The sequence below is a fragment of the Eptatretus burgeri genome, chromosome 2 (assembly GCF_056783735.1).
Source record: "Eptatretus burgeri isolate ZD-2024b chromosome 2, Ebu_testis_v1, whole genome shotgun sequence".
NCBI lineage: Eukaryota > Metazoa > Chordata > Myxini > Myxiniformes > Myxinidae > Eptatretus > Eptatretus burgeri.
Window position 1 is genome coordinate 54,102,684 of NC_140962.1, and position 23,663 is coordinate 54,126,346.

Below are 23,663 nucleotides of genomic sequence, written 5' to 3' on the forward strand. Positions count from 1 at the left end.
GTACCTATATATCGAGAGTAGCGACAACTCAGCTATAGGCGCCATTTTGTTTCACTCTGGATAACGCGCGGTGCGTGCGCTACCGCCGTAGCAGCATGCATGAATGAAGCAATACATCAGGAGGGTGGGATACATCACTGGACATATATAGTTATTCTCATGTTTTACTCGGCCAAAGATCTTGATTATAGAATCAATGGGGTTGAAAGTGATAAAATGTTAAAATCCATGTACTCATTACACGGGAAACTCAGAGTAAGTTTGCCAGAGAACGAGACATTTGGGAGAAACTCGGCCTCTGTAGGCTTATGACATGAAGTCGAGCCAAATAAAAATCTCGAGTCCATAGGCCTAAGTTGGGGCCTCAATTTGATCCATACCTGCCCCTACCCATCCCTCCCCACCTTACCCATCTTTACTTTTTTCATCTCACCACATTATCATCTCACCCATAACAAACAAAAACAACAAACACCGATACCTACATGTAATTTATCATCATAGTTAAAACCCAACACGCTCTCAAACACACCAAAAAGTGACTATGCCAAAATGATTGTATCATATTTCAAAAGTATCTTAACAATTGAAATGACCCTTTTTTATGGGCAAAGAATAGTTAATTGCACAGGCCTGCTATGCAATTATTGGATGAATCTATGAAGCACGTTCATGTCAAAATGCTTATGTTACGTATTCAACTGGTACAATCTTGTGAAGAAACAGTCCATGAAAAATCGCAGTAGGTTTGACTTGCTATTTTATTTCTGTCAACAGTGTTCCATCAATTTGCAAGATGATGAACGATAAAGAAATGCTACAAATTATAAGTACAGGTAACTCTGCTTAACTTGAATCTCTTGGGACCACAGAAATCTGTTTGACGTAGAACAAATCTGCCTCACAGAAGGTAAATAACACGTCTTGCATAATACGGTTTCAAAATTTGTTTAAACTTGTGCGATTATTCGACTTAATAAGGCTGACTTACATGCATGCAGAGTTACCTGTATTGTTCAAACACTGCAGGCATTTTCAAATTCAAGTGTATAAATACGTAATATCATGATTAGTTATATATTAGTGTTTACAGCAAAATTAATTTTGGTGAAATATTAACAACTTGACAGCAAGTTTTCAAGACAATACTACATGATTGATGATTCTGAACAAAAATGGAAATACACCAAATGAAAGTATGAAGGTCAGAGATTGTAGGCTAGATTTTTTTTATGAAACCCCATCTAATGTGTTGCCATGGTAACCAAATAAACAGACAATTCATTACAAATTGTGTATTTTCATAAGAATGTGCAATTAAGTGATAAATATGTTAATTAATTGGGTTGCTAAATAATGATTGCCCATATTGTTATCTTTCTAGATGCCAACATCCCAGACTACCATTGATCCTTACTGGGGTTATGATAATAAATAAGATCAACGGCATGCATAAAGAGGGCCCCCAAATTTAAAGCATTTCATTTTTGGGGCAGGCGTGGGGGCAGTGGTTCTATAGGTAATTTTTTGTTCCAATTTAATCATACAGGCTATAAATCAAATAAATCAATAATAATATCAATTGCTGCTATGATTGATATAATTCTTATTACAATAATCTTTACCATGGTAACACATTCAACGCATATACAGTTAGACTTATATACCATACATGTCAATGTCCATATGTGTACATTATTTTGCCCTTTTTTTTAGTCTAAAACTTGACTGGTTTTTGGTCAACATAAGAAATAGACAAATACCAAAATTGTTCATCAAATTACTTATCAAAACAATGAATTTTCTCTTCTTTCCATGGAGCCACGGCATGCACCATTTTCGCTATACACCAAGATAGTAATGGGCCTATGAAAGTATGAGTGGAAATTTGAAGCCAAATTTGACATTTTGGACCAACTTTGAGTTTGAACCAAAAATAAAAATGCTGCAAAAGTTCTAGATCTACTACGAGTAGATCTAGACTCTATTAGTTTTTGAGACCCACGGCCAACATTGATGAATGACCTTCAAACACAATTTCACAACATATGAAGGAATGTTTTTTGAATTATTTTTATGTATTACAAAGAATTGGATTTTCATAACAATGTCATAATGATTAATAATAATGGCATTCCAATGAATAAGGTGCGCAGACACAGTCACTTCCTTCATACATACGCTGATATTAATACATGGGACTGATACAGCCCTTCTCTTACCTCGCACAAACATGATGAAGAAGTAGGCTTCCATCCCACTCTGCTCACTTATTGCTCCCATATCTTCCGTCGTTTTGCATCTGTTGGAAACCTATACATCATGTACCCCTTCTCAGATTTGTTGCTGCACCCAAAGGCGCAACAACCCGTCATTTTGACTAATAAAGTTTCACTCAGTTTCAAACTCGGTCTCTCCGAGCTCACTCGGTGAAGATCTGGATTCGATGCGTAGCTTGGCGCTAGAGTGTGAAACAAAATGGCGCCCATGTGTCACGTGACCATCAAATTCTGGTCCCCCTATGTCGCTACTCTCTATATATAGGTACTCTAGTTTTTTTCCCTCCACAACCAAAGGTTCCCATCACGTGCTGCCTTTTTGGCTGCTGGTTGCATCATTGGTTTGGGGCGTGGCTATGCCGCTGATGCAGTTCCCCAATTACCAGATCACTGGTACTCATTTCGACCACCTAAGAAGGATGGCAGGCTGAATCAACCCCTTGGTGTTAATTCAGTGGAAAAAGGGGCTTGAACTCAGGAATCTGAGATCCCAAACCACAACCAGAACCCGTAAGCCAAAACCAAGCTGCCACTAAAGGTGAAGGAGGTTATCTTTTCACCTCTTTCTGTCCGTTTGTTGCCTGTCTGCCTGTCTGTTTGTGTGTAGTTTATCTCAAAAAGTTGTCGAAGGATCCGGATGAAATTTTGTGGACTTGTTTGGTATGTGGCAAGGACGAACTGATTAGATTTTGGTGAAGATCCGGATCCGGATCCAACTATTAGAACTTCTTAAGTGATTCTTCACCATTGAGAGATAGGACGAAAAGCGATATACAGCACGATATCTCAAAAAGTTGTGGAAAGCTTTGGACGAAACTTAGTGAACAGGTTGGGTGTGTCGCTCGGACAAATTGATTCGATTTTGGTGAAGATGCGAATCCGGATCCAGATACGAGATTTATTTAATTTTTTAAGTGATTCTTCACTATTGAGAGTTGGGGCCGAAAACGATATCGTACTGTGTCGCGTGATATTTCGAAAATGTATTGGGCCCGATATGGTCTCGTGGATCAGGCATTACCTGGCGGAGGGATGCACTCCACCGAGTGCCCTTCTCGTGACCTTCACCGCCGAAGGTGCAGGGGGTTATGTTTTCACCCCTTTCTGTCTGTTTGTTTGTGTGTGTACAAGATATCTCAAAACAGGTTCAGGTTCGATGTGTGATGAGGACGAAGTGATTCAATTTTGGGGAAAATCTGGATCCAGATTTGGCGACTACAATTTTTTATGTGATTCTTTACCTTTGAGAGTTAGGATTCAAAAACTATGTATAGCACAATACCTCAAAAATGTATTGGGCCAGATATGTTTTCCTGGATCAGGCATTACGGCGGAGGTATGTGCTCTACCGAGTGACCTCGTTTTTAATGAATATGGGGAGTAGAAGATAAATGGGGCTTCTGAGGCAACCATTCAAATTAATGGGGGATAAGGGAAAAACTTTCTAACTTAAGCCGCAAAAGTCCAAAATAGGAGACTGATATTCTCCCCCCTCCCACACAAGCAAATGTAGAATTGAGACTCACTGATTAAAGCACTTCTTTCCTTTTATGTTTTCATTCCACTCAAAGAGCGAACCAATGAACATTTGTCCATGTTCTCCTTTTGGGAATAAATTAATTTTCCTATTATATTCACTTTATCTCTTCAAGCACGAAAGAAAGGGCTGTTGGGGTGAGTTTTGTAAAATGGGGAAGTGTTTTTACAACACAGTCGTGCCGTGAAAATGAGGAAGTATTCTGTGCCCTTGTCTCTCGTCTTTCCCCATGTGGGGAAAACACCCTGGAAAAATCATTGTTGTGAAATCTCCCATTACGTCATCAAGTTGGTTTAAATAAGAAACTTGTGTACCTTCGTGTTTTATTACAAAAATGGAGCGTTCAGATTCTTACTGCAACCTTGCAGATCAATCGTTTTCACAAGATAACAGGTGAAATTTTCAACCCAATTCATTATTTATTGTTTAAAGCAGAATTAAATTACGATTAATAATTATTGTCGGTCTTTTTTCCAACACGTTGTCCCCAATAAGAACATCGTTAATAACTGATGTTGAAAATGAGTTATTTGAATATCACGAGGAATGGATAAAAATGAATGACTTCCTTGAAGAGATTTATTTGTTTCAAAATGAACTGAATGATATTATTCTTGACTGGAAAGGAATTCTCTCACATCCTTTGATCCTGAGTTCACGGTGAGGAATTATCACTCTGTCTCTTGTGTGTGTGTGTGTGTCTGTGTGTGTGTGTGTGTGTGTCTGTGTGTGTGTGTGTGTGTGTGTGTGTGTGTGTGTGTGTGTGTGTGTGTGTGTGTGTGTGTGTGTGTGTGTGTGTGTGTCTTTGACTCGTAATTTTTTTTTTTTCAGTTTAAACACCTGCCTGGATGAACCAAACACACAACTGAATCTTCTAGAGGAATCTGACATGACACTATCTTCTGGAGGTAAATGTTATATTTATTATTTTATCAATATCATAAAATAATAATCTTTACAGTATATAGCCTAATTGTTCTTCATTCTTTCTTTCAAAACAGAATATGGTATCCAAGTTTCAAAATCACAAGACATCTGAAGCAGACTGCTGGGAAAGATCGTCCATTTTCGCAACTGAATATTTACCCAAAGAAGAATGTTTAATATTTTCAATCTCGATTAATTCTATTTGCTTTCCTTATAATTATCTGATTTTGAATTACAAGAAAAGAATAAAAGAGATGTAAAGCGGGGGGGTAGGTGCGCTCCCCCAATGACCCACCACCCCCCTCATCCCACCCCTCCCCTCCCAGTGTGTTTGTGTGGGGAAGGCTGACGGGTGGGATGAGGGGGGTGGGATGAGGGGGGTCGTGGGTCAAAGGTGGGGGTACACAGGAGGTTGGGGCTTGTGTTGGTGGGTGGAGCTTGTATTTATGGGGTTTATGTGGATGTGGTTAGTGTGGGTGGAGCAAAAAATTTTAAAATTAAACAAACATGTTGCGTGTGGGGACCTAATTAACTAATCACTAATTATGTGAATGTGATCGATGTGGAAGGTGTTTGCATGGGTGGGGCTTGTGTGGGTGGGGTTTGTGTGGATGTGGTTTTTGTGAGTGGAGCTTTTGTGGGTGAGGCTTTTGTGGATGTGACTTTTGTGGGTGGAGCTTTTGTGGGTGGGGTTTTTGTGGGTGGGGCTTGTGTGGATGTGACTTTTGTGGATGTGACTTTTGTGAGTGGGGCTTTTGTGGGTGGGGTTTTTGTGGGTGGGGCTTTTGTGGGTGTTGTTTGCGTGGGCGGGGCTTGTCTGGGTGGCGCTTTTGTGGGTGGGGCTTTTGTGGGTGGGGCTTGTGTGGATGTGACTTTTGTGGATGTGACTTTTGTGAGTGGGGCTTTTGTGGGTGGGGCTTTTGTGAGTGGGGCTTTTGTGGGTGTTGTTTGCGTGGGTGGGGCTTGTGTGGATGTGGCTTATGTGGGTGGGGTTTGCGTGGATTGGGCTTGTGTGGGTGGGGCTTGTGTGGGCGGAGTCAAAAAGGGGCAGAGTTTAAAAAAGGGGCAGAGTCAAAAAATATTTTTTTCAATTTATGTTTGCCTTTTGAAATTCCTGTGAATAAAATGAACCTAAAATCTCTTCCCCCTTGAAATCATCTCCCTCATAAGTCCAAGGAACTGCATCGATTACATCAACGATTTATAAAAGTTCATTTGTCCATCGCTTTGAAAAACCTTTTTCAAAATGAGATTTCCACCTATATATTCTTACTAATATTTACCAACTTTGAACTTTGGCTTTCTGACATTCATCACTTTTTCATATTCAAATTTTGTAAATGTTTCTGATGGTTTAGTATTTGTTGAGGTGTGAATCGTATCATTATACTTATCTACAATATCCTGAATTAAAGATGACCATTGTTGAGAACCGAGTTGAGTGATTTTTTTTATGTAGTCTCTCTTTTAAAGTGTGATTGTATCGCTCAATAACAACTGCTTTTCCTTTATTTAAGGTGCTGTATAATATAATGTTGTTATTTTTAAGAAAATTCATAAATGTTTTCTTGTAGAACTCTGTACCCTCATCAGTCCACAATTTTTTAGGTTTTCTCTTACTTTTATTAAATATCTGTTGAAAGGCTAACAGAAGAGTATTACCTGTTTTGTTTTTTACAGGGACAACCCACGCATATCAACTCCTCAAATCAATAACGGTTAAAGCATAATTGTACCCCTTATCATTATTGAGTTCAATAAAATCAGCAGACCAGATATAATCAACTTCCTTGGAATAAACTTTCCTTCTCTGAAACTTTGTGAATATTGGTTTATGTAATTCATCAGCAAATTGCTCTTAAGTCTTAATGACATCAGTAGAGCCTATAAGTTTTTTGAATTTCCAAGCCCAAGTTTCAATTTAGCACTGATCATCTTCTTCACGATGAACCTATCAACTTTTTCTCTCAAGGTTGGATTTTGCATCAGAGACAAATAAAACAACATTTCTCCATCGACTTCATGTTTTTCTTCCGTGTTATTTCCATAATCAATATCGTGCCTCATGCACACTTCATCAACCCTATTGATAGGTTTGCTCCACAGTTTAGGATTGTCAGCCTCATCTAATCCTTTATTCAAGTTTGTTCCTGGACCACAGAAAGAATAACCTGGTAGATGTAATTCCCCTGGTATTCCAGTAGTTCTAAATGTACTTCCTGATAAAAATTTTTTGTATATCTCCCCCACGTTTATGTTTTGGGAATTCACTTTTTTTTGAGCCACACACCGAACATGTACCTTTTTCTATAACCCTATTATTTTTACTTTTAACATACGAAATATTTTTTGCTTGGTTTTGTTTTTACATTTTAGACAATAACTCATTTATTTATGAGAAAAATTCCTCCAGAGTGTGAAAAGCTTTTTAGTTTCCAACATGCACATTTGAATCTTAATTTTTAAAACATAAAGAATCCTTAGAAATGTCTTCACTCTCTCCTCCATTTATTTAAGAAAAAAAATGGTAAACTTTAATGAAAGTCAATCACACCAAGGAAAATGATGTTAATAGTCTTGAAGCAAATATTTCAAATACTTGTCAATTCTTTGTTTTCCTCCTCGGTGCGTTGAGATTTATTTATTTTCGGTAATACCTCCAATCATTTTTTTCATCTCACTGGTTTCCATATTTTTATATTTATTTATTCTCTCTCTTTCCTCCCTCTCCCTCTCCTCCTTCTCTGTCTTCTCCCTTGCCTCCTTCTCTCTCTTCCCCTTGCCTCCTTCTCTCTCTTCTCCCTTGCCTCCTTCTCTCTCTTCTCCCTTGCCTCCTTCTCTCTCTTCTCCTTCTCCTCCTTTGTCTCAGTTTCTTCAACTCCTTCCTCATCCCTTACTATCGTTGAATCACTTTCACCCCATAGAATATCATACAAATATTCATCAGGATTTCTTGTTATTCCTGTATCCAAAATATTTTTTTTACAACAGGAAACCAATAAAATATCTTCTGAATTTCTAAGAGAGCCTTACGTTTTCTTAACTTTAATTTTTTTTTCATTATTTAACATTTTAATTGAATCCAAAGTTGTTGGTTCATTAACATCAGTATAAAGCCAATCTTTTTTTGAAAATAACTCATTCTTATGTTGAAGAACATATTTATGAAAATACCGAATACCCTTTTCTTGAAGGTATGCTTGGACACAGAAATGATAATTTTCTTGAAGCCTTCTTGCTGTCATTTAAGTATTAGAAATATATGACTGATTAATATAATGACAGGAAACACCTCCCCATCTTCCCATAGTTAAATCACTTTGTATTTCCTAACTTATTATATATAATCCTGTTCTTTGTGTTTTCATGATATAAACTATGGCAAAACCATTATTGATTTTACCCTAATTGAATTCTTTTTTTTTTTTTTTTTTGCGAATCGTGCTTCCACAAAACTCATTCTCGGCACCAAGTGCATAATATTCTTCCGTACGAGACTGATTTAATTGTTCCAGGTCTTATAGGTTAATTTTAAATGACCAATTATACCCTAAATCAACAAGACAAAGAGAGTCAGTGAGACAAAGAGAACCCACGAGGCTAATATAATCCGTGAGACAAAGAGGGTCCGCCAGACGAAAAATGAGAGGAAAAAGAGAGTGATCTTCTTTAAAAGGTCTGGCCCACATCCACGCTGATATGTGTGTGTGTGTGTGTGTGTGTGTGTGTGTGTGTGTGTGTGTGTGTGTGTGTGTGTGTGTGTGTGTGTGTGTGTGTGTGTGTGTGTGTGTGTGTGTGTGTGTGTGTGTGTGTGTGTGTGTGTGTGTGTGTGTGTGTGTGCGCGCGCAGACTCAGCCCTCATAAAAACTGTATTTTTCCATGGCGCCTCTACACAATGGGTTATATGGCCTGCCCCTCCATACTCTGGGACTGCCTTCACCTGTCATCAGCTCAGTGCCATTATTAGCTACCCACTGCTTGTGGGAGGTGTCACCCTCCAGGCCATCAGCCCATGAAAAATAATCTTTCCCTCTTCCAAGCACGACAATGTATGTCGCCACTATGGCTTGTGGTGCACCAGCCAGACAGATCGTGAATGGTCAATTTTTTTTTATGTGATGTGCTTCCATTGTGCCTTATTGCGGAAAGTCCTCACCTGGCCCTGCCCGCAAGAATATGTTTTTATGCATGCAATCTTTCCCTGACTATCTATCATGATAAATGTGTGTGTGTCTTCTCCATAACTCCAAAGCCATGAAACCTAACAGCCTGAAACTTTGAATGCACACAAAGAAAACTCCAAGGAAGTGCAGGAGTGAAAATTGTGTGTTTGGATTAAATAAACACCCCTTTTGAAGATAATTAACGGCCTTATTTAATTACATCCTTTATCAAGCACATCCAGGGGCACTGCTCTCTATGGGGTTTTGAGACGTTTCCTGGATAACCTTGCTTGGGTCTGAAACTGCCATGTATTTAAGGCCTGCTCAACCATGCCTCGATGTGGCACAGGCCGCAATGATTTCTTCATGATTAAGTTTTTTTCCCCCTCTTTCCTCATTCATATTATTGATTGCCTTTTCATTATAGCTCTGAATTACTGTAAAAATCACTTTTGTAAGTGATATAAGTTTTCAAATTAGGAACCTGGAGTGATTTCATGCTTTATATGATATGACTTTCCATGATCTACTCTCATTGACTAATTAAAGTATATCATCGAAATATTATTTCGGCTTTGAGGATGGGATATTGTCCAGACTAAATAAGTGTCAAAATCTGGAGTGAAATCTGATAATTTAAAGAAATAACGAGTCTGATGAGTAAGGCTATGGTCGCTCCTCCAAATATACACAAGAAAGTGTGAAATTTCCAAAGCATTAACCTTATCATTTTCGACTGTTAGGAGCATTATATTGAATGAAGAAAATATTTAGGAATGTGCCAAAATTATCCAGCTTCATTGAGCTTCATGAGTTAATGCATTCACTGCTTGATCTCGCACCCTGTTCTCCAGAGGGACTAACTACCCAAAACATCTGCCACATCTGTGTCTATATTTTCGGAGGTTCCATGAGGTGCTCCACAGGGAATCAAAGCAAATCTGGTGAAAAACTGATGTTTTAAAACACAGTTGCCATCGCTCAGGAGCACGGAGCATGGATTACTCGCTCAGGATTATGGAACATGAACCACTTGGTCAGGATGATGGAACAGGAACCACTCGCACAGGATGACGGAGCATGAGCCTCTCACTCTGAATGATGTGGTGCGGAAAATGCATCCACAGTGAGTGAACGATTCGCTCAGAATGACGTAGCACGGTACTGCAATCAACTGTAGGGTGCTCGGCAAGTGGGTTAAGCACTCGAGCAATCACTCCAATTAAATGGTTGATTAGGCAGGTCTGCATTAAATCATGTAGCTCAATGAAGCTGGTTAATTTTGGCACATTCCAGAATATTTTCTTCACTCAATATAATGCTCCAAACAGTCAAAAAAGATAAGGTTAATACTTTGGAAATTTCACATTTTCTTGTGCATATTTTGGAGGAGGGACCACAGCGTTACTTATGAGACTAGTTATTTATTTAAATTATCAGATTTCACTCCAGATTTTGACAATTATTTAGTCCGGACAATATCCGATCCTCAAAGCCGAAATAATATTTCAATAATATACTTTAATTAGTCAATGAGAGTAGATCATGGAAAATCGTATAATAAAATGCAAGAAATCGCTACAAGTTCCTAATTTGAAAACGACAGCACTTACAAAAGTGATGTACCCATCGATTTGTAGCTATGATGAACAGGCATTCGATAATATGAGTGAGGAAAGAGGAAAAAATTTACTCTATCATACACATGGCGGTTTCAGACCCCAGCACGGTTACCGAGGAAACGCCTTAAAACCCCAAAGAGAGCAGTGACCCTGAATGCGCCTGATAAAGGATATAGTTAAATAAGGCCGTTAATTATCTTCCAAAGGGGTGTTTTAATGAACCCAAACACAATTTTCAGTCATGCACTTCCTTCGAGTTTTCTTAGTATGCTTTCAAAGTTTCAGGCTGCTAGGTTTAATGACTTTGGAGTTATGGAGGAGACACACACACACACACACACATACATTTATTACTATAGATAGTCAGGGAAAGAATGCATGCATAAAAACCTCTTCTTGTGGGTAGGGCCAGGTGAGGACTTTCGACAATAAGGCACAATGGCAGCACTTCACATTTAGAAAATTAACCATTCACGATATGGCTGGCTGGTGCACCACAAGCCATGGTAGTGACATACATTGTTGGGCTTGGAAGAGGGAAAGACTTTTTCATGGGAGGATAGCCTGGAGGGTGGCACCTCCCACAAGCAGTGGGCAGCGAATGATGGGACTGAGCTGATGACACAGGTGAAGGCATTCACAGAGTATGGAGGGCAGGCAATAGAACCCATTGTGTCGAAGCGCCATGGAAAAATACAGTCTCGATGAGAGCTGAGTCTGCATATACACACACATACACACACACACACACACACACACACACACACACACACACACACACACACACACACACACACACACACAGGCACACATCAGCGTTGGTGTGGGGCAGACCTTTTAAAGAACATCACTCTTTTTCCTCTCATTTTTCGTCTGGTGGACCCTCTTCGTCACATTAATTATCTTAGCCTCGGGGTTCTCTTTGTCTCACTGACTCTCTTCGTCTCGTTGACTCTCTTCGTCTCGTTGACTCTCTTTGTCTCACGAATTATCTTAGCCTTGTGGGTTCTCTTTGTCTCACTGACTCTCTTCATCTCGCTGACTCTCTTTAGCTCGTTGACCCTCTTTGTCTCAAGGATTATCTTAGCCTTGTGGGTTCTCTTCTTCTCACTGACTCTCTTCATCTCCGGCTTTTTTTCATCATCACGACAGGGAGGACTGCTCTCTGAAGACGTGGATGCTGCCTCAAAATTCCCCTCCACCATTGCATCCAGAACGAGCTGCACCATCACCCAACACACCACTCAGCATCATACCAGGGAAGTCTGAGCCTACTCACTCTATTGTTTAGTAAAAGTTTGGTCTGTGGTGTATCATGCGGTTCGGATTGCTATTTATTCATCACTGTACATATTTGCATATTCCATTCTCCCTGCTTGTGTCTGTTCACTTCCAGAGGCTGCGAGGTTTCATTGTTTCAATTTGTTCCAATTTCCACGTCCTGTCCACCTTCTCCCATATTCATTAAAAAATAGAAGGATAGTCGGGAGTGCACATACCTCTGCCCCACAATGCCTGATCCATGAAAACATATCTGGCCCAATACATTTTTGAGATATCGTGCCATATATAGTTTTTGAGACCTATCTCTCAATGATAAAGAACCACGTAAAAAATTCTCGCAGCCGGATCTGGATCCGTATCTTCACCAAAATCGAATCACTTCGTCCTTGTCACACACAGAACCTGTCCACAAATTTTCATCCGAATCCGCCCAAAAGCGTTTTGAGATATCTTGTACACACACAAACAAACAGACAGAAAGGGGTGAAAACATAACCTCCTTCACCTTGGGTGGCAGCCTGGTTTTGGCTTTGGGGTTCGGGTTGTGGTTTGGGATCCCAGAGTCCTGAGTTCAAGTTCCGTTTCCCACTGAATTAACACCAAAGGGTTGACTCAGCCTGCCATCATTCTGAGGTTAGCGAAATGAGTACCAGTGATCTGGTAATTGGGGCACTGCATCACCGGCATAGCCACGCCCCTAACCAATGATGCAACCAGCAGCCAAAAAGGCAGCACGTGATGGGAACCTTTGGTGGTGGAGGGAAAAAAAACCACCCATGTCTTTTTCTGCCTCCGATAAACCCGCCCACTTCCGTAAACCCCGCCCCTCCCCAAAACCCCGACCCTCCCCGAAACCCCGCCCCTCCCCGAAACCCCGCCCCCTCCAAGAAACCCAGCCCCTCCCGAAACCCCGCCCCCTCCCCGAAAACCCCCCCCCCCCCCAAACCCCCGCCCCCTTCCCGAAACCCCGCCCCTGCCCCAAATCAACATTCAATTCCACACCAGGCAGAACTTCTTGTGTTTGATCATCTTCCTGTGATTAATGATCATGGTTAATATTATTACTTGGACAAAATGTTTGTTGTCAAACAATTCTATATCAAATGTGGAGAATAAATAATTGTGAACTTTCCATTACAGTTGAATGAACAGTGAGCAAGCGGATCAGGATGCCAAATCAATGATGTATTTTGTGGGTAAAACGAGACTTTTCACCAAATTCGGTGATAAATAATAAAATAATTAACAAACTGTCGATAACAAGTAATCGTGACGTCTATTTGAGTGCAGATCCGTCACCACCAGAGACCTGTTCATAACCGTTGTTACCTTGGTAACGACATTTGAGTTTCCAACTGCCACAATGTGGAGAATGAAGCTCATGGTTTTCCTCGCCCTCATGAGAGGTGTCATGGAACCGATGTGGTTCACACAGGTAGAGGAACCTGAAATGAAACGTTACAGGGACCAACAATCTGTGGCTGGACAGGTACGTGTGGGGAACATGGGTTCAGGTGGGAAGGTGGGAGTGAGACGTCATCGTGTTGGTGCTCCAGGTGGACATGAATGGAGGGTGATGCAGCTACACAATTGGTGGGACCAAATGTCCTTTTTTGTCGAATTCAAATTTCTTCTTTTTGCTTTCCCAGGAGAAAGTGGTTAATCCCAGCATCTCAGCGGGGAAGCCCTCCCTGTGGGGATCCCCTGAGGATGGAGCAACACCTGCGATCAACAGGGTGGCTGAGGATCCAGGTTATCAAGTCGAACGTGCAGTGGCCTGGCCCGTGTATGGTAAGTACTGATTGGAGGTGATCACGTGATTCAAACAGGTGACAGCCTTCATGGAGAGGGTCACGTGCTGTACAAGGTGCAATCACGTGATAGTTCGAGAAACGCGTTTGTCATCATCACGTGATCTTTTTGTATTTATTTCGTCCCTTTTGTTTGCCCCTCATCCCACCCCACACCCCGATCTCTAGAATTGGACGTGGACGATGGTAAACTGCTCTTGGAGGACGTGCCAGGGAGCAAAGAATCATCAAAAATGGAGGAGGCTGGGATTGCCGGGTTCGTGGACGAGGATGTGCCAGACTCGGAAGAGGAATTTCTGGAGTTTGAGGAAGAATTTCCTGAATTGGAGGAACCTCCTTCCAGCTGGCTGTTCCACATGAGCAGTTTCATTTTTACTCTGATTGACTTTTGCACAATCATTTATTGCATGAACTTGTGGAGAAAACGTCTCATTCGATGGTGGGACTCGAACCACAAAGGTGGAAACAAAAGGAGACGGAGGAGACGTCACAAGAAAGTGAAACGTTCATCTCCATTGTAGTTTGTGGTTAAATTTGTGAATGAGTTCTTTGTGTGTTTCATTCAAATAAAAATTTACAATTTCATTCATTCCTCCTGTTGGAATATAATTTACATTCGATTTTTCTTCTGTTCCTCGAACAAATAAATATATCAGTTTATTATTTTGTAACAGGATTCAAGACCTTGGTGTAACGTGAGAGTGTGTGTGGTCCAGTCCCATATTATTAATCAACTGTAAACTTGGTGTCTACAAATCGTTTACTAATAGTAATCCATACTGCAAAGGAATAACATCTTAAGACCATTCAATTCACGTAGATGAAGGAAAGAAACAAGGTCAAACACAGACCTTGAAACATGGAGAAACGTGTGTACCTTCACTAGAAAATACAACACACACGACCACAACACCACTCCTTGGTGACAGCGTGATGTCTCTCATCCCTACTGTCAAATCACGTGACCAAAGCCTGTCAAGCTTCAAGAACTCGGTCTGGTCAAGTACTTTGTACAGCGCAGCTCATGTCTGAACCAAAGGACATTAAGGTCACTTCAACCAACGACATACAAACACCACCACATGTCATTAATAATGTCAAATCAAGAGAGATTCTTGCAATTGTAATGTTGCCCTGAAACTCGAGTTACAACATCTGCTCCACCACAACTCCTCCCTGCTTGCTGAAGAGGATCTCACACAGGTGGGTCCAGGAGTCCCTCTTTTGGACTCTTCCATTCCACTTTGTGCCGGGGAGGGGGGGGAATGGGGGGAATGGACTGGTCCAAGTGGTCCAAACAGGACTGGTGCTGCAATTGTCTCAATAATGCAGTCCAAACTTCACTGTCACACACTTCCCTGTTTCAGAGTTGATGTCCCATCAACCATACATATCAAACACGTATTTGCTGAACAATGCATAATTAATAAGTTTCATTCAGCGATCGTGGCTGGTTCATGGTTTCAGTGCCCACAAGCTCATCGCTGGACTTGGTATTCCAATGCTGGTGCTGCGGCAAAGGAGATTGACCATGTCCTCGTTGACGGTCGCTGGAGGATGATCCAGACCTGCAGGGTCTACCAGAGTGCTCAGTTCCTCAATACTGACCACAGGCTTGTTGTAACAACTCTAAAGCTGCACTTTAAATCCTGGAGAATGGTACCATCCCAGCCTAGGCTGGATGTTGGCAAGCTCAGGGATGAGAGAGTAGCTGAGGAGTTTGCAAACAGGCTGAGTGGACACTTGGGGGGTCTGGGTGCTTTGGGGGGTCCTGAACAGTTGTGGAGTGCCTTCAAGACCACCGTCCTTGATGTTGCCGGTGGATGTCTTGGAACTCAACGTAGGGCAAAGAAGAATTTTGTCTCTCAAGGGACACTGGATACCATTGACCAGACTCGCAGGGCCAGGCTGAATAGCAGAGCTGAGCTGTTCAGGGAGCTGAGGCGTAAAACTGTACGTGCACTGAGGGTGGACAAGGAGGCCTATGTGCGAGGAATCTGTGAGGGGGTAGAGCATCACCTTTGGACAGGTGATTCTCATCCCGCTTACAGCGGAATTTGTGCATTGCGTTCATCCAAGCCCATCCCTCGGAGCACTGCAGTTAGAGCAGAGAGTGGTAGGCTCTTAACAGAGGAGTCTGAAGTGAAGGCCCGCTGGGCCAGTTACTTTGAGCGGTTGTACCAGGCTGATCCCCCAGCTGTCGAGTTGGACGTCAAGGGTGTTACAATCCCTGTTGCTGACCCTCGAATCAACTGTGGTCCACCTTCACTTGTGGAAACACGGGCTGCGGTGAACCAGTTGAAACGGGGCAAAGCTCCAGGGATCTGTGGCATCCATGCTGAACTTCTCAAGGCTGGTGGAAATGCTGCACTCGTGTCGTTGCATGCAGTTTAGTGCTCTGCCTGGAACACAGGCATCATCCCAACTGATTGGAAGAGGGGCCTTGTTATTCCTCTCTGGAAAGGGAAAGGTGATCGCCAAGACTGCAACAACTACCGAGGGGTGACGCAGCTCTCAGTGCCGGGCAAGGTCTTTGCTCGGATAATTCTTGATAGGGTTCGCCACCATCTGCTTGAGCACCAGCATCCAGAGCAGTCAGGCTTTACACCAAAGAGGTCAACCTTTGACCGTATCCTTGCACTTCGTGTCCTCACCGAACGCAGATGAGAGTTTCGGCAGGGGCTGCTTGCAGCCTATATAGATCTTTGTAAAGCATTAGATTCAGTGAATCAGGATGTCCTCTGGAGGATTGTTGGTCTTCGTGGGGTGCCACCAAAACTGATCGATCTGATGTCTGAACTCTACTCTGGTACTGAGAGTGCTGTGAAGTGTGGTGGTACCATCTCTGACTTATTTCCAGTTGTTACTGGAGTTTGTCAGGGGTGTGTACTGGCCCCCACACTTTTCAGCACTTGTATGGACTGGATTCTAGGGAGGATGTCGGAAAGGTCAAGCTGCGGTGCATCATTTGGGAATGTCAAGATCTCGGACCTTGATTTTTGACATGATGCAGTCATCCTTGCGGAGACTTTAGATATCCTTTTGGGGGCCCTCAATGTGCTGAATGAGGAGTCGGAGCCGCTGTGATTACGGGTTTCTTAGGTCAAAACTAAGATCCAGGTTTTCGGTGACATCTTGGATGCTGCTGTCCTGTCTGTGTCTGTTTGTGGTGAGGATGTTGAGGTCGTGGAGAGATTCACTTCCCTTGGCAGTGATATTCATGTCTCTGCTGGTTGTGAGTCAGAGGTCAATATACGTCTGGGTCGGTATCTTAAGGAGATTGGGATGGAACAGGCATCTGCCAGGAGGATGGCCAGATGGAGGCCCCTGGAGTACCGGCGGAAAGTGGACGCAGCGACGCGCTCCTCTGGTGCATGCTCCCATATGTGACCTGACCTGCTGAGCAGTCGATCATGAAGAGTGAGGATAAATCTATCGTATGGCCCATTACCCTCTCGGTGATGGGTTGATACGGCTCTTGATGACACCATACACCTTAGAAAAACTCTTGAATGATCTTTCTTGCAAAATTGCCCCCTTGATCATTGTTTATCTTACGTGGGACACCAAAATGAACGAACCATTCTCGCACTTTTACATGGGTGTGGTTCAAGCCTTTTTGTTGTGGGTTTGAATTGCTTCTGTAAACTTAGAGATAATATCAGTCAGTACAAGAACATGTTCACTCACATTGCTACTGGAGTCTAGGACAGTGAAGTCCATAGCAAGCACCTCTAAGGCCTTAGCGTATGGGCGTTGATTTGTGGGGGACGGGGGGGGGACATGTCCCCCCACTTTTTATCAAGGGGGGAACAACATATCGATTGCCCCTCCCCACACTTTTTTCATTGAACGTAAGTTACGTAACACAAAACGAGCTGCTCTCGTACAACCAGGCCGAGATGCTCCTCAAATACAAGAATAAATTTTTAAATCTCTATTAAAGTTTTATTGGTCTATTATAGTTCGATTAAAGATGATAGGTTAACAATTCAACATTGAGAATCCGTGCTTCCCAAGCCATGGTCTCCCACCGGCCAAGCGTCCATCGCGACGTCGCTTTTTGATCCTTCGATGTCGGCCCTTCCTATCATTGTGAAGCAGAATTCACCAAGCGTTGGATTGTTCACCCACTAACAGGGAACGTGACCTGGATATTTTGAGGTATTTTGGGACGTTTTCGGACTTTGTATCGTCATTTTATGAGTGTTGAAGAAATTGTGACTTCATGGCCCGGAGCGCCACGCCTCGGAAAGTGTTAGGCCGCAACGGCTCGGGGCCCCTTTAGCGACCAAAATAGTTTATTTCACCTTTCTAACTTATATCGCCGGATGCCTGATGTTATTACCTGCACGATGATGTGTGTGTTTAATTTTTGTGACTTTGCACCGTCGAGTTATAAGCCAATAAAAGATTTCGCGGCCTGGTATGATGATTGAGATGGTGGAGCTTGTGCAGGATGACGCGGTTTCACTCTCCCGGCTCGCACGAACCAACGGAAAGATATTTTGTAATTCTGTTTTCATATTTCGCAGTCGATAACAGTGGCCTAAATCCCAATGTTGAAAACCGGGTGAAAATCGAAGGAAAGTTGGTATTTTGGCGACTAAATTAGCTTTGAATACTTGGGAAACAAAATGAAATGCGCTGATTCACTCGCTTTTGCGGTGGTTAATGTAAATAATTTTTTCATCAGTACTTGGACTTAGGGGAGGTATAGACCTACAAAACGAGAGGTATCTTTCGGTCGTCGGACTTGTGAGGATTAAATTATAGATTTTAAAAGGTAGCTGTTGAAAAATATGCAAAATTCACCTCAGCGGTTCGGACAAACGAACGGAAAATTATTTTTGAATTCTGTTCTCGGATTATACAGTATCTACAGGGTAGTAATGAGATTACCTCGAAAATCCGATTAAAAAAGGCTTAGGTTTTGTAGCTTAGCCGCGGCTTGCAATTTTTACTTGGAAAAAGAACGTTCCGGAAGGAATTTCTCTTCCGCCATCATCCCAATAATTTTCCGTTTGTACGAGGATGAAGATGAAGGATAGACCGACAGAATACGGTGTCTCATTAAACTGTGTGATTTAGAATGATTAAATTAGAGATTTTAAATGCAGAGTTGAAAATAAAATAGAGAGGAATGTCAGCTTCTTCTTCACCATGTCGACCCCGCAACGGTTCTGGGTCCTTTAGCGACCAAAATGGTTTATTTCACCTTTCTAACTTATATCGCACTATACTTAAACAAAACGTATGGGCACGCACTATACTTAAACAAAACGGACGGGCACGCACTATACTTAAACAAAACGTACGGGCACGCACTATACTTAAACAAAACGTACGGGCACGCACTATACTTAAACAAAATGTAGGGGCATGCACTGTACTTAAACAAAACGTACGGGCATGCACTGTACTTGAACAAAACGTACGGGCATGCACTATACTAACACAAAACGTACGGGCACGCACTATACTCAAACAAAACGTACGGGCACGCACTCTACTTAAACAAAACGTACGGGCACGCACTCTCCTTCAACAAAACGTACGGGAACGCACTCTACTCAAACAAAACGTACGGGCACGCACTATACTTAAACAAAACGTACGGGCACGCACTATACTTAAACAAAACGTACGGGCACGTACTATTCTTAAACAAAACGTACGGGCACGCACTATACTTAAACAAAACTTACGGGCACGCACTATACTTAAACAAAACGTACGGGCACGCACTATACTTTAACAAAACGTAGGGCACGCACTCTACTTAAACAAAACGTACGGGCACGCACGCTACTTTAACAAAACGTACGGGCACGCACGCTACTTAAACAAAACGTACGGGCATGCACGATACTTAAACAAAACGTACGGGCACACACTATACTTAAAACAAAATTTATGGGCACACACTATACTTAAACAAAACGTACGGGCACACACTATACTTAAAACAAAATTTATGGGCACACACTATACTTAAACAAAACGTACGGGCACTACTATACTTAAACAAAATGTACGGCACGCACTCTACTTAAACAAAACGTTCGGGCATGCACTATATTTAAACAAAACGTACGGGCACGCACTGCACTTAAACAAAACGTACGGGCACGCACTGCACTTAAACAAAATGTACGGGCATGCACTATACTTAAACAAAATGTACGGGCACGCACTATACTTAAACAAAACGTACGGGCACGCACTATATTTAAACAAAACTTACCGGCACGCACTATACTTAAACAAAACTTATGGGCACGCACTATACTTAAACAAAACGTACGGGCACGCACTATACTTGAACAAAACGTACGGGCATTCACTATACTTAAACAAAATGTACGGGCACGCACGAAACTTAAACAAAACGTACGGGCACGCACTATACTTAAACAAAACGTACGGGCACGCACTATACTTAAACAAAACGTATGGGCACGCACTATACTTAAACAAAACACGGGCACGCACTCTACTGAAGCAAAATGTACGGGCACGCACTCTACTTAAACAAAACGTACGGGCACGCACTATACTTAAACAAAACGTACGGGCACGCACTATACTTAAACAAAACGTACGGGCACGCACTATTCTTAAACAAAACGTACGGGCACGCACTATACTTAAACAAAACGTACGGGCACGCACTATACTTAAACAAAATGTACGGGCACGCACTATACTTCAACAAAACGTAGGGCACGCACTCTACTTAAACAAAACGTACGGGCATGCACGCTACTTTAACAAAACGTACGGGCATGCACGCTACTTAAACAAAACGTACGGGCACGCACGCTACTTAAACAAAATGTACGGGCACGCATGATACTTAAACAAAACGAACGGGCACACTATACTTAAAACAAAATTTATGGGCACACACTATACTTAAACAAAACGTACGGGCACTACTATACTTAAACAAAATGTACGGGCACGCACTATACTTAAACAAAACGTTCGGGCATGCACTATATTTAAACAAAACGTACGGGCACGCACTGCACTTAAACACAACGTACGGGCACGCACTATACTTAAACAAAATGTACGGGCACACACTATACTTAAATAAAACGTACGGGCACGCACTATACTTAAACAAAACTTACGGGCACGCACTATACTTAAACAAAACTTACGGGCACGCACTATACTTAAACAAAACGTAGGGCACGCACTCTACTTAAACAAAGCTGTTAGTTGTGTTTGTGTTTGTGTTGTGTGTTAGTTGTGTTCAAAGTTGTGTTTTTTTTGCACGTACGGACACGCACGAGTGGAAATGATGAACGTATTTACAAATCAACAAACTATGTACAATAATTGGAAAGAAGAGAGTGCACGTCCGGACGGCAACAGATCTTAATCCCTCGTCTCCTGGTCTCGTGGTTTGTGAGAGGTAAAGAATTACATAAATGTTCACATTACAACTGATTTTAGCTCATTCCTTTGGTGAACCCTTTTAATGGCATGCAAACCAAGAACACAATCTTTAACGACGACGCTAACTATGAACCGATAATATCATAATCATCTCACTCAACTTTAGCTCATTGGTTAATTAAATGCAGATTAAATAAAATGATGAATATTAATAATCCCAGGTAATAAAATACCAGGGTATCTGACTCTAACCAAAAGTAATAAAAGTAATAAGTGCGTAGCCGGGAACTAAGCGAGTACTGGAATGCTAAATTTGGATTTCAGATGCTAAATTAAGAACTGAACTCGTATCGGCGCTCCTTTAGTAATGCATGTGCTATGCTCTTTTAGTAATACATGTGCTATGCAAAGCTTATCACATGTCAACATTGTGCCTGGAGGTATAGTGACGTAGCCAAAAGTATGTTGACCTTAAAAATGCCCTGTTATGCAAAAATAACCCTTATAATTCACATGTCAAAATTTATTCAACTGAAATGTAATTACCTTCTCGTTTCATCGAGGATATGGATATCGAAAGTTTTTTGCGACAGCATCAAGTAGCACATCCCCGACCACTCTCCTGGAGCAATCAAGTTCCCAGAAAGAGGTGGACGATTCAAAGGAGAAGATAGCAGAAAAGGGTGCATGTTCGAGTACTCGGCCTAATTTCCCAGATCAGCCTTTTCAACCTCATGATGTCAGTTGTATCCCAGTCCAAATACTGCCAAACCGAAAGTTTAAGTTTCAACAACAGTGGTTCAAAGATTTTCCGTGGCTTCATTTTGATCAGAGCATCGGCGGTGTACTCTGTCACACCTGTACGGACGCTTCTCGTGAAAAAATTACCGAACTTGCCCACTGTGCAGAAGACGCATTTGTCTCAAAGGGCTTTCGGAACTGGAAAAAGGCTACAGAAAAATTCAGACCACACGGACGATCAAACATACATAGGCTTGCCTCTGAAAATCTGAAATGTCGCAGAAGTCAACCTGGTGTCCATGTGCAGCTGAGCAGCAAACTGCTGGAAGAGCAAAGATCTGCATGGTCAGCACTTCTGAAGATTATCACCTCGCTGCAATATTTAACCCAACAAGGTTTTGCAATTCGTGGGAAGGATGCCTCTGAAGGGAATTTCAAAATGCTCTTACAGTTGTGGGCCGAGGATGATGTAAACCTCAAGAAGTGGCTGTCAAGGAAGACGACGTTCACAAGTGGAGTAATTCAGCACGAAATTCTACAGTTGATGAGTCATGCCATCCTCAGAAATATCTGCAGTAACGTGAATGAAATGTCCACTCAGTTCGGACTTGTAACTGATGGAATGCAAGATATTCAGGGTAATGAGCAGGAGTCGGTGTGTGTGCGCTATGTGACGGATTCCTTTGATGTTCAAGAAGATCTCATCGACCTCTACCAAGTATCGTCAACAACAGGAGTATCACTTTGTAAGATGCTTCAGGATGTCCTAATTCGGTGTCAACTCCCTATTGAACACCTTAGAGCGCAGACTTACGATGGGGCAAGCAACATGTCTGGAAAGTACAAGGGCTGTCAAGCACAGCTAAAAAAAACTCCAACCGCTGGCCAATTATGTTCACTGTGGAGCTAATGTCACCCAACTCATTACATCCAAAGCCCTACAAACTGCACCGTTCATAACAGACGCCCTTGATTATGTCCAGGTACTCAGCAACATCTACAACAACTCTGGAAAATTCAAGCATCTGTACTTGAATATCCACGCTGACGATGCTGACACTCCTTGCCCTACACGCCTGAGGCCAATTTGCCCGACGTGTTGGTTAACTCGTTCTCCTGCCGTGAAATCGATATTGGATAACTATGAAGTGGTACTGGATGCCCTTCAACAAGCAAGTGATGACTTTGGTACAAACATGGCATCGCGAGCCAACGGTATTCGAAGCTGTCTTTCATCAGGAAAGTGTGTTCTCGGTCTGTTTGCTTCATTGCTCGTTCTCCAATCCCTTGAATACCTCAATAAAGCATTTCAGGGTTCACAAGTTACCATCTCTGGTATGCTTACTGCTGCAAAGGTAACTGCACAGAATCTCCAATCTCTCCGTACCGACCAGACGTTTAAGGAGGTTTTCGAAGCAGCACAACAGAAGCTCCAGCAGTGCCAAGTAGATCCAGTGACCCTCCCTCGTAAGCGCAAGCTTCTGAAGAGACTTGATGGAGGCACACAGGAATACACTGCCAATTCTGCAGAGGAGGTATACAGAGTTGAATTTTTCAGTCATCGACAGCGCATCCGAGAACTTGAACGAGTACTTCACATCAACAGACCTCATGGCGTATAGGGACTTGGGTGAAATGCTCCTGTCTGCAAATATCCCGAACTGTCGGATTCCCGAGAGCAAGAACTTTGCTTCTTTCGTAACCAGTTCAGTGGTTCATCTGTTGAGGATTACCGTAAGATATTTGTAGACATGGTGCCGGAAGTCTGTCGAATGTTCCCACAGGTAGAACGTTTGCTTCGGCTTCTATTGGTTTCCCCAGCAAGTTCATGCGAAGCTGAACGGTCATTCAGCGCACTTAGACGTATGAAGACTTGGTTACTTTCC

At 42.2% G+C, this 23,663-nt stretch overlaps 2 protein-coding genes across 2 annotated transcripts in view; one reads left to right on the forward strand and one right to left on the reverse strand.

Annotated features, from left to right (window-relative positions):
- Window positions 1–23,663, reverse strand: part of LOC147032066 (protein cornichon homolog 2-like) — a 238,851-nt gene that overhangs the window by 64,249 nt on the left and 150,939 nt on the right. The gene's annotated exons all lie outside the window — the stretch shown is intronic.
- On the forward strand, window positions 13,174–14,202 carry LOC147032068 (uncharacterized). Its single transcript, XM_085858085.1, has 3 exons — window positions 13,174–13,301; window positions 13,462–13,603; window positions 13,792–14,202. Exons 1-3 carry the CDS (start codon window positions 13,176–13,178, stop codon window positions 14,142–14,144), a joined length of 621 nt encoding a protein of 206 aa, XP_085714211.1. The 5' UTR covers window positions 13,174–13,175; the 3' UTR covers window positions 14,145–14,202.

Excerpts from the sequence above, each read along its gene's own strand:
- LOC147032068 (XM_085858085.1), top strand. The coding sequence starts at position 13,176 with ATGTGGAGAATGAAGCTCATGGTTTTCCTCGCCCTCATGAGAGGTGTC. Across the intron at positions 13,302-13,461 it reads AACAATCTGTGGCTGGACAG|GAGAAAGTGGTTAATCCCAG; the intron begins GTACGTGTGGGG and ends TTGCTTTCCCAG. Across the intron at positions 13,604-13,791 it reads AGTGGCCTGGCCCGTGTATG|AATTGGACGTGGACGATGGT; the intron begins GTAAGTACTGAT and ends CCCGATCTCTAG.